At 42.6% G+C, this 11,917-nt stretch overlaps 1 protein-coding gene and 1 long non-coding RNA gene across 5 annotated transcripts; one reads left to right on the forward strand and one right to left on the reverse strand.

Annotated features, from left to right (window-relative positions):
• Window positions 1-213: 213 nt before the first annotated feature.
• LOC112464240 (tyrosine-protein kinase Abl) lies at window positions 214-9,339 on the forward strand. 4 transcript variants are annotated; one of them, XM_025031106.1, is made up of 9 exons: window positions 214-794; window positions 1,401-1,554; window positions 1,845-1,954; window positions 2,077-3,339; window positions 3,416-3,550; window positions 3,832-3,967; window positions 4,043-4,170; window positions 5,153-5,364; window positions 5,586-9,339. In XM_025031106.1, the coding sequence occupies exons 1-9, from the start codon at window positions 668-670 to the stop codon at window positions 7,905-7,907; spliced, it is 4,587 nt and encodes a 1,528-aa protein (XP_024886874.1). In that variant the 5' UTR covers window positions 214-667; the 3' UTR covers window positions 7,908-9,339. The 4 variants fall into 4 exon arrangements, with proteins under 4 accessions (XP_024886874.1, XP_024886876.1, XP_024886875.1 ...); XM_025031108.1 differs by having other exon boundaries at window positions 5,201-5,364; XM_025031107.1 differs by having other exon boundaries at window positions 4,043-4,149.
• Window positions 8,994-11,854, reverse strand: LOC112464241. Its single transcript, XR_003041900.1, has 2 exons — window positions 11,258-11,854; window positions 8,994-11,181 (listed from the first exon to the last, which is right to left on the reverse strand). It is a non-coding gene; the product is annotated as an uncharacterized LOC112464241 (long non-coding RNA).
• Between the last annotated feature and the right edge of the window lie 63 nt (window positions 11,855-11,917).

The raw sequence follows: 11,917 nt of genomic DNA on the forward strand, positions 1-11,917 counted from the left end.
GCTGGAAGGAAAGCCAAGACCGGATCGATAAAGAATCCAGTTTATCAAGCAGAGTGATCATCGACACTTGGTCGGCGCGGCGCGGCGGGTCCGTGCGCCTTTCGCTCGAGCGCGAAAAGAATATCGATATCGCGCACGGATCCACACCACGGTTGACAGGACAGCGCGGAATTAGGAACGTGCGAACGGGGGCACCGTCGTGCCGTCGTGTAGGGCACCGCATGAGAATCCGCCCAGGCGTCGTGCTGCCGCGCAGCAATGCACCGACAAACTAAATAATCGACGTCAAAAGCTGTCAAATATGGCGAGGGGCAGCGAGAAAGAGAGAGAGAGAGAGGGAGAGCGGTAATTGACATGTAAAAATGTGAATGGCCCCGCCGCGGCCCGCACTGTGATCCGTGCTTCGATCGGGTGGGTGGGTCGCGCGCTCGTGGCTCGTGGCCGAGACACGCTCGCGGAGTCCTCGCGCGGATCGGGTCTACGCCAACGACGACGACGACGACGACGACGATCGACGACGATGTCGGGCCCGTCGCCGGCGCCTGCCGAGTGCCGGAAGTGAAGTGGCCGGAGTGGCCCCCGCGCGGCGAGGGTGGCCGGAGCCGGACGGTGCGACTGGGCCCAGCGCGACGTGGGGCATGGTACGGTAATCGGCGGGCGATACGCTATGGGCGCCCAGCAGACCAAGGACAGGGTGATACCCGCCGGGTCCACCGTGCGGCAGACGCGCAAGCAGCCCAGGAACCTCAAGGATACGCGCGTCATAGGCTCTAACATATTCACCGAGCACAGCGGTGAGAACACGCACGCTAACGTCCGTCCACCTTGCTCTCCACCTCCGGGTCGAGGGACTCTCACACACGTTCCACCGGCTGTTCCGTTGACGCACGAGACGGCTCCGTGACTCACGGTGGAACTGGCATGCTTTCCCTGTGCTTGGCGTGTTTGTCATAGCTGTGCTTTCATGACTTGACACAATACAATGTCGCGATACCTTGTAGTAGCGATGATAAGAGAGTAGTATTTGGAAAGAATCTTGTTTCACGATAACGCTTTCTGAATCTGTAGTCAGTGTAAATTGATGTCTATATTGGCACACATGTCGCTGAGTTAGTACGGACATTAGTGGCTAAATTGAAGGTTTTGCAATACCCAAGCATGCGTATATATCTGTCGTAAGAAGAGAGACACAAATTAAAAGTTACCTGCATGAGATTCCATACAAATGTGACTAGTTAATTATTCTCATTGTATGTTAAATATCTTGAATGTAATTATGAGGTTTTCCAATATCTTGCATCGTTACATAAGCAAAGATCTGCCTTGAGATTCAGTATCGGATATCTTCCTTCTGGTACATTGAAGGTTACAAATAGGATCTTTTTCTATTTTTTTTACAGAGGCACTTTTGCAAAGTAGACCTCTACCTCACATTCCAGCATTGCCAGAAGGTGATCCTCCAAGTGGTTCTAGTGTTCAATCAATTTCACAGCAAGCTAATGTTCAACAGCACGCCAGTGTGTCCGCTAGCGGACTTCTTGAAGCAGCAAACAGGTCAGTTCGTGGTTTAAAGTCTGAAGTAACATATGTCATGCTTATATAATGACTGTTTTACATACTTCTGTAAGGTTAGATAGAATTATAAAAGATTCTTATATGTATTGTTTTTAATATAATACGAAGGAAATCTTTGTTACGTAATTTCTTTTACATACTTTGTTTTATGATCTACAAGATTTAGAATATAAAGATAATAAATGCATCAATTATAAAAAAGAATCTGCTATCTTTATATCATTGATTATTTAATTCTAGGAATAATATTTTTCATTTTTTATATACAGGTGGACTAGTAAGGAAAATCTCTTAGCACAGGAAGAGGATGATCCTCAATTATTTGTCGCCTTGTATGATTTTCAAGCTGGTGGGGAGAATCAACTTAGTCTGAAGAAGGGTATTAACTTATCTTTATTAAATCTTACGTATTACATTTCATCAAGTATTTTAGATGCGTACACGTTGATTGTTTATAAATATCATGTAACTTAAATGCTATTCTTTAACTTTTCTTAACAGGTGAACAAGTACGTATCCTAAGTTACAATAAAAGCGGCGAATGGTGCGAGGCCCACTCGAGCAGCGGGCAAGTAGGCTGGGTACCATCGAATTATGTAACGCCCGTGAACTCTTTGGAAAAACACTCTTGGTACCATGGAAGAATATCTAGAAATGCTGCAGAATATCTGCTGAGTTCGGGGATAAACGGTAGTTTTCTTGTACGGGAATCGGAGAGCAGTCCTGGACAGCGTAGCATCTCTTTGAGATACGAGGGTCGGGTGTATCACTACAGGATCAACGAAGATAGCGAAGGAAAGATGTTTGTCACGACAGAGAGCAAGTTTAACACGTTGGCTGAGCTAGTGCATCATCATTCAATGCTTGCCGATGGCCTTATAACGCAACTGCTATATCCTGCACCAAAGCATAATAAGCCTACCGTCTTCCCGTTGAGTCCGGAGCCGGACGAATGGGAGATTAACAGGACGGACATAGTAATGAGGCATAAATTAGGAGGTGGCCAATATGGCGATGTGTACGAAGCGGTCTGGAAGAGATACAACATGACCGTGGCGGTTAAAACGCTGAAGGAGGATACGATGGCGTTGAAGGATTTCCTAGAGGAGGCGGCCATCATGAAAGAGATGAAACACAGGAATTTGGTACAATTATTGGGAGTCTGTACGCGCGAACCGCCGTTCTACATCATCACGGAATTCATGAGCAAGGGTAATCTCCTGGATTACTTGCGGAACGAGAGTAAGCATCAGATCAACGCTGTGGTTCTGATGCACATGGCTACACAGATCGCGAGCGGCATGAGTTATTTAGAGAGCAGAAATTTCATTCATCGCGACCTGGCGGCCAGAAATTGTCTGGTTGGCGAGAATCATCTCGTCAAGGTCGCGGATTTCGGTCTAGCCCGTCTTATGAGAGACGACACATACACAGCTCATGCTGGCGCGAAATTTCCCATAAAATGGACTGCACCGGAGGGTCTAGCATACAATAAATTCTCCACAAAGTCTGACGTGTGGGCATTTGGTATCTTGCTGTGGGAGATTGCAACTTACGGAATGTCCCCTTACCCTGGTGTCGACCTAACGGACGTTTATCACATGTTGGAAAAAGGCTATCGAATGGAATGTCCCCCTGGTTGCCCACCAAAAGTTTACGAACTGATGCGTCAGTGCTGGCAGTGGTCAGCGGCAGAGAGGCCAACTTTTGAGGAAATACACCACTCATTAGAAAATATGTTTCAAGAATCGAGTATTACCGAAGGTAAATGAACTGTTCTAGATACCTAATTTTATTGGGTGTAAAGAACTGCGCTCTTATCGTATCTTATCGTATTCAGAGGTAGAGAAGCAACTTCAAGGTGGAGGAGAAATTCCGTTGCTAGCATACAAAAAATCGCAAACTGGAAGTACAGGAAATATACATGGGCTTGTTCTTGTATCCGAGCAATTATCTTCTTCCGGTATAACGCAAGGTAATACTTAATATTATGGCATCGATAATGACTCAACTGTTTGTCACGCTTAGCGTTGAAATGTATAAAGGTGTCAACTATTCTTATAACATGATAAAAGACAAATTAAGATTGATTTTTTTTTTATATATATTTCAAGGAGTATTAAACAATTTTATATATCGTTTCTGATATTTTTTTATCTTTGAGATAGAATATTTGACTGTAATTTAATGTCTTGTTTTACATCATGAAATTATCTAGTATATTGTTATTTATTCAACGAAATATATTTTATGTAGAAGGAGTCAGTTCGGTCAGCAAGCTGAGTACTTTTATGGGTGGCTTGTCAAGTAGAAGTAATAGTAATATGGTTCAAATGCGAAGATCTACCAATAAAAAAGGAAAGCAAGCGCCAGCGCCTCCCAAACGAACAAGGTATATTATCTTTTTTCTCATAAAATATACAATCATGATTTGATACATAATAAAACTATGTGTCTTCTGCGACAGCTTGCTATCATCGTGCAGTTCTTTTCGAGATTCTGCCTATCAAGAACAAGACCAGCAAAATGTCGAAGTGAGCACTATGACGCTTGACGATGGCACAGATCTAAATGGTATTGATAAGATTTTTGAAGGTATTCCACTATATCAAATTAAGTGTAATGATGAATGCACGAATGCCGCTTCCATTTAATTTCTTTCGTCAACTTTCAGTTGATTTTAAGTTTAATTTTGATATGCATCTCCGCCTACACAGTGATTTACGGCTTCATGAATGTGGGTCATTCTCCTCGAGCCAGTATGTATACTTGAATGTTAAATACATGCCGAATACTAATTTCCAATATATATAATAGTACTTGGATATATTTTATTAATGCATACTCGAGCGTTTGCATCTCGTACATACTGTAAATTGTAGCTGCAGTTCTCCGTTCCCATTTATACGAGTAAGGGACGGTACTTTACATATGTTATCTATCGTACTGAGTTACAAACCCAACACAGCCCATATATACTCGTGCATGATATTTGTTTCTGCAGAGGTACAAGTAGAACGTCGTTTTCTTCTTTGGTTTTAGATTTCTAGATATGTATCAATTTGATTTCTCGTTTAATTATTCCCATTCTAAAGGTTGAAACATTCGGTTGCGCAACGGCATTAGTTATTATTTCGTCGATTTTATCATCGTATAAAACTCAACTGTGTTCAAGCAGTGTTATGTGAGTTTACTGAGCTTCTATTCATACATATATCACAACAAATCATTCAGAAGACTAACACACGTCATATATACCATTTCCCATTTTTACTGATTATTCATTGTCGACGATGTCATGGCACTTTTAACTAACTAATAGGATTACAATGAGCATAATTTTTAAGGATCTGCTGTTAACTGAATGTCGATTAAAGGAGAATGACCCCTAGGATGAATGAAATGAAGTGTGACGAGAAGGAAAAGCAGAGAATTAAGATTGATAGGCGTCGCAAATGTTCTTTTCTTAGCTTTCCTCCAGAAATGGAATTTCCTCTATAACGCGTTTCGCTTACATGCTGGAGAGATATGTTAGCTATAGATTGTATACAGTACACTTTATTAAATGGCGACTCAGGTATCACACGTGATCTCGTGACAATGGCTACACAGTCAATTACTACAGGAGGTTGCGATATGGACGACGACGGAGATGGGTCGCAAGGGACAGCAGAACATAACTTTGTTCCTCAACCGTCAACCTCGCCGGAACCAGTATCCAACTTACCGTGCAATCAGAAACAAATTAAATCTCGACCTTACACGTCTAAGGAAGTACTGCCTCAGAAGGTACAATGATCTTACGTTGAGCGGCCACAATTTCAGAGCTATATAAATACTAGACACATAAACATACCTTCTTTACCCGTAACGATAACAGTCTTATATGTGTTGAGAATCTCAGAGTAAAATCCGTTTCGATGGTAAATGCATTTAGCACTGCTTGAATAACTTGCGATGCTCGAGCCGAGGAAGCGATTCTGCGATTTTAGAATGAAAATGTATTTCAGCTGGTACACGTGGGTGCGCTGGAGGTGCAAAATGTTAAGAGGGCGATCAACCGCTACGGCACTCTGCCAAAAGGAGCCAGAATCGGGGCGTATCTGGAGTCCCTACGACAGAGTGGCATGCCGCCGAATCAGGAGAACATTGCTGCGTCCTCTCTGTCCAACGCAGTCATCGAACAACAGCAGCAAGACATCATCACCGCGAGTGCCGTCGACGTGGTCCCGCAGCATCGTTCTCTTTCACCTCGTCAGAACAATCTGCGCAGTCAACCGCAGATGACGCGCAGCAATTCCTCGAGCGGAGTGGTGAATACCTATCAGCCGCCGAACTCACCACGCAGCCGTGCCGTGGGTATCCGGAAGACTAACACGGAGGGAATCGGCCTACGAACCTTCCGAGCGCCGAATAATTCCAGCTTTCGCACCGCCAGTCCGTCGAGATCGGTCCAACCGACTCTGGCTGATCTGGAGTTCCCGCCACCGCCGGTGGATCTGCCGCCCCCTCCGGACGAAGCCTTCGGTGATCACTGCGAGCTACCGCCACTCGTGACGACGGCGTCACCATGCACCGAGACCTCTTCTCACGCGAAGATCGCAAGTTCGCCGGTCGGTCTCAGGAAAGTAAAAGCGGAATGGCGAAGCAAAGACGAGATTAGCGATCACGATCAGGACGATAGGAATAATGATGTGAGGAACGCGGAACCGTCGGTGAAGGAGGCTAGCTCGCGATTCGGCGTAAATCTGCGACGCCGGGAAACGACTACTAGCGATGCGCACTGCGGCGGCGGCGGCGGTGTCGGTAAATCCACGGACGAGAAGAAATTAGTTTACAGGTCAAAGGAGACGACGAGTAGCGGTGGGATTAAAGCGGAATCGTTGGAAACGACGATGGCGGCACCCGAGGAGGCACCACCGCCGCCTCCGCCGCCGCCGCCACCGCCCATCGACAGCGTCGTAAGCAGTGCCGGTACCACCGACACCTTCGAGTCCAAACCTGGCATGAAGGAGATGCTAGAGCTCAAGCTGATCAACGAGATCAAGCAGAGCGCGGACATGAAGCACGGTGGTACCGGTTTCGCAAAGAAGATCGGCAGCGCCGCTAGTAGCAACGCGCCTCTGTCAACGGCGCCGCTCGATCCGGCGTCGCAGCTTTTGTCCGAGTTGTGCGCCAGCTTCAGCATGGATTCCGCCAATAGGCAGCATATCGTCCCGAGCGAATATGCGATCTCGGTGTTGAAGAGCAACGACGTGTCCAGCGTTCAGGAACACGTTCACACGAGTATGCAGGGCGTGTATCCTGAGAGGAGCAGCGGTCTCAAGGAGATCCCGATGACCTCGCCGATTACGGAGGGCCACGTATTGAGTGCCACTAGCGTAGGTTTCAAATTAAAGAAGGTAGATAAGAGGAGTAATCCGCAGAGAGAGGAAAATCCGGACGGTCAGATAATCGATTTCAAGGCCCGATTGCGGAAGGTGGATAACGTCGATAAAGAGAGAGCTACGGCGGACGAGAGGAGCAAGTCGTCGCGTTTCGACGACAACACGCAGGGGAGTAACGTCGCGGATTCGGCGGATTCGTCGTCCGGCGTGGACGACGCGAACGATGACAAGCGCCGCAGCACCGGCAGTATTAGTAGCCTAAAGAAATTGTGGGAGAATAAAGAGGCTTCTTGTGATAACCAACCACTTAGTCCTAAATTAAATGTGAGAGGGGCGAGTAGCAAGCAAGATATCGGCGATATAGCGAGCGAGGACTCGCCGGAGGATCACAGCGGTGCCTCGACCAGGAGCTCGACCAGCAAGAGCGACCCCCGAGTGTGGCCTCCGACCTCGTCGTCCTCGGTAACTTTGGAAGTGGAAAAGCCGATCGTTCCGGCCAAGCCGTTGAAACCGCTCGGACCCTCCAGCAAACACTACGGTTCCTCGATATACGCCACGCCGAATTGCAATAAGTCGCAGAGCGACGACGACGGCGGCAAGCAGACCAGCGGCGAGTCGACAAAAGGGGCGAAACACAGCGTGATGGAGATCTCGAACGTCATAGAAAACAGTATTCTGAATCTGAAGGGCAGCCCCACCATCGTCATGGCCAGCTGGCTGCAGCTCTCTGACAAGGTCGGTTTGCTGCACGGCATGTGCGTCAACCTGACGGACACGGCGATCGCGCCGCACGCGAGATTCCAGTTCCGCGACCTGCTCACCCGGCTCGAGCTGCAGGCGAGGCAGTTACGGGCCGCCGGCACGCGCAACATCACCGAGAACACGAGACTCTTGTGTGACGTGCAGAACACGATAAAGGACGTGATAAACACGGTGCAAAGATAAAGCTGCACCGAGCCGGGTGAAAAATCAAAACGAGCATCATCTCCCCCTGCGAGTTTCTTCCGCGCTCCTCCGCCCTCCTCCTGTGATGTTCCCCGATCGCAGAAATCATCACTCTCGTCCCCTTTATCTCTCTCTATCTCGTCGCATCCGCATGTGGGCGTATAGTATACATAAATATATATAAATATATATCTAAGTCACTAATTAAGGTTTTATCAAGGAATGAAATTTTTTTTGGAAGCATAGTTAATCTGCGAGCAAATACGATAAGAGTGATTTTAATGTGAATAAGTCCTTAATCGATAATACAACTTTACGACTGCATGATCGTGTTAGGGTGAAAATAATCCAAAGTTGCATGAGTCGCCGCGGTATACACTTCTCGACACGCAGTCACATAGGGACGCATACGTACGAGATATACAACACAACTCGAACGGAAATCCTGTGCAGCAAATTCTACAAAGTTCGTATACATTTACATCTCCGCCTGCAATACCATCCATGCGTTTTTTTCCTTTTTTGGAAGATCTTTGGAAGACCGCTGTGGTCAGCGTGCAACACACGGGCCTGGCAGAAATACGGCCTTAAGACGAGAAGAAAACGTATACACCATTGCATGATTGAATTTTTATGTCGAGACATACGACGGTTTTCATATACGATAGTAAATGTGATGATTATAGTTACTGTATGGAATAACCGATTACGCAAAAAATTCTCAGTAGTATATAATCGGCGTATTGGCATGAGGCGGGAGCATATTGAACGCGAAGCGCGGAAATATCGACACGCTAAAAACTCTATATCCTCGAGTCGCTTACGTACCGCGTATATAAATCGATTTCGTTTTACATGTAATTTTATACACACGTCGTGCTTAGTATATATACATATATATATATTATTATACGCGAGATTTTTAGACTAGACTATATATATAAATACGGACACACACCTAAGCATAAGCCGTTTCATGTGTACTGTGGGACAATATAAACGATTTTGTATTTGTATAGAGTAAGTTGGATATAACAGCTATACACACACACACACGCGCGCGCGGTAATCGATTACGCCTATACGTAAAATTATATTCAAACAAGCCACAAAATCGAATGTAACTAATCAAACAATTTTTGAGTGTCGTGTGCTTTGTTTTTATCCATGATGGTATGGAAACCATGATGGTGTGGTTCTTCCAAAGGCACAATAGCGGAAATATTCGCCTGAAGACATCCATGTGGACCGTGAACTGATTCAGTAACAATAATTTATGGGAAGTGCGTCTTAATCGATAAACACGTTATGTCAGAATGAAGCGAGAGCCGGAACAAAGTAACGGACAAATAATAATATACGATATGTATTATCTGTGTCTTTGTACAGTATTCTTTAACTGCTATCATACGCAATCGAAGTTTTTAAATAATCCATGCATTTGTTACTCGCACTTATTCTTCCGTATTTATGATTCATATCGCATTTACATCTTAAAAAAAAAAACAAAAAGAAATGAATAAGCTTTAGTAAATATTACGTATACGCAGTTGAATTTCTATTGTTTATGACGATATAATATTACAAAGTTCCACGCAGATGCTCGTTAGCGTCGGCTGTGTGCATCTCTGCGGAGGATACAAGTAAGCTATAAGTTTTGTAGTTTATAATACATCGACTGTGTAAAGCTATATTGCCCTGATAATGCACCGGACTGATTTTATGGAGGTTTTCAGGCTTATACTTCATTCGGCTTGTGCTCGATACTAAAGGAGAATGCAATAGATACAGGAAATAAGTCATCGATGAACTATTTCTTATGACACTGCCTATATCATACGTTACAGCTAGTAGTATACATAGTATACATTGAATTCACTAGTAGTCTTAATCATGTAAATGTATTTCTTCTTTTGATCCAATCTCCCAAGTTTCTTTAAATATGTTTTTGTACCTGTGATAAACTAATCAAGCTCTCCTTTCTCTTCTTTTCGTCAAAAGAATCATGCTCAACAGAAACGAATAATAGTTTATACGAATAAATTTTAGTCACCAGACGTTTATTCGAATGAAATTGTATTATTGAAAGAGATAACTAAAATTAATGTTTTATATAATGTGTATTATAGTAATTTTATGTCTATTTATACTCTCTCGTATTTATTTCTAATTTTTTGATGTAAAATTACTCTCTTCAAGAATCGACCAACGTACTGATTTACTAATACAAAATTTTAATATTGCTTTATACATTGATATAAGATTGAAAGCAAAAATAAAAATAATTACCGAATTATGTTGTTTTTTTTTCCAGTTTGAATGACTCATAGCTTTGCCCCGGATAGTAATGTGTATTATCAGAATTGTATCTTATTTTACTCTATTATCATAGACAAATAATATAACATACACATTGTATTAGTGTTTTATGATATTTATTATAAAAACTTATACAAATTTATAAAAATATAATTTTAAAATGTTACAAAATTTTCTTTGCAAATTATCGCAGTTTACAAACTATTGCTGTTTATAAAACTATCATAATATAATTATAACTAGCAGTCTCATCAGTTAATTTATATTAGACTGGTAGTTATTTGACTAATTACTCCTAGAAGAGTCATTTATGATTTCTTACAGCCATGATTATGAAGGTTGACTGATCTTCAATTTGGAGTACCCCTCGTACTTCACATAGCTATCAACCTTGACTAGAATCATGCGGTTGTCTATCTATGGATCTATTTGCCAAATGTAATACACTTTCATATTTCAAGCTTTATTATTCCATAATATTTCATATCATGTTACAGACGGGAAGATTAATTTAAGAAATTTTTAATATCGTGTATTATTGTGAGACAAATAGTGAATAAAAATACCGATATCATCTTGACACGCAAATATTGAAATAAGAGAATTTATTTAGGCGTGACAAGAAATTCAGGAATTCAGAAATTTCATCAAAATCTAAATCACAAAAATCGAGGTACAGAATAAAATGTAATGGATCTAATATTTTCGAATATTTTTACTCGTCTGATATTTTTATAGTCAAGAGTGCATGAGTATATGGTGCGAATATATTAGCATTTTGGGTCCGCCTCTCAGAAATATAAGTACTATATGTTCTGAAGGTGACAGATTTAGCCAGAACTTTTGTATGTTATCTTTGCCGACTATGGGGGATGTTTGTTGCATACTAGCATAATAGTGTTGTCCATGTACATACATACATTGAGACCACGGTCTTAACCGTGCTTGAGACCATCTGAAATTATACACACATACAATTAATTAATATATACAATCGAGGGAATATGTTTGGCAATATTGTTGTTACTTACATCTCTGTTTGTCCAGGTACTCGTAGTGCAGTTTCGTGAATCCCTTCATACTTTCACAGGCCCAGGTCGATTTGACATAATCTTGTAAGCTCTGCGAAAGTGAACGTAGATGTTTAAGGACCATGGTGTAATCAAATATATAATCAAACATTTGAAATGTGTGTAATGCATCAGCGTACGCTTTCAGAGAAGTTCTAACTTTATAAAAATATAATGGCTAGAAGGATAAATCGGCAATTTATTTATCATATCGTTAGCCGTATATTTTGACAACATTAAAATATATTAATGATAAATAGATCTAGGTGTAATCGATTAGCAAGGAGCTAGAATTAATTTGTAAATCGTAGTAGATTTTTATTTTCATTTTTGTCGTGTGTTGCTCATTAATAATAATTGATACATTTGTTACCAAAATCACACGCATCAGATATACATGATATATTTAAGAACATTTTGATTTTCTTTTACTAAATCTTTTTAGTATTATCTACTATCAGGGGCCCGATTCTCTAACGAGAAACGTATGCGTAAACTCTGCTCTAACAGAAAGGCTGCAAATTGATTAGCTATCGCACAGTTTTTAGCCAATAAGCTTGCAGCTTTTCTGTTAGAGCAGAGTTTACGCATACGTTTATCGTTAGAGAATCGGGCCCCAGT

Source organism: Temnothorax curvispinosus, unplaced genomic scaffold (genome assembly GCF_003070985.1).
Source record: "Temnothorax curvispinosus isolate PA1 unplaced genomic scaffold, ASM307098v1 QBEX01014028.1, whole genome shotgun sequence".
NCBI lineage: Eukaryota > Metazoa > Arthropoda > Insecta > Hymenoptera > Formicidae > Temnothorax > Temnothorax curvispinosus.

Bases quoted from the DNA above. Each gene is read 5' to 3' on its own strand.
- LOC112464240 (XM_025031106.1), top strand. From the start codon at position 668: ATGGGCGCCCAGCAGACCAAGGACAGGGTGATACCCGCCGGGTCCACC. The intron at 3,968-4,042 runs GTATATTATCTT...CTTCTGCGACAG, and splicing joins GCGCCTCCCAAACGAACAAG to CTTGCTATCATCGTGCAGTT. The intron at 5,365-5,585 runs GTACAATGATCT...AATGTATTTCAG, and splicing joins AGGAAGTACTGCCTCAGAAG to CTGGTACACGTGGGTGCGCT.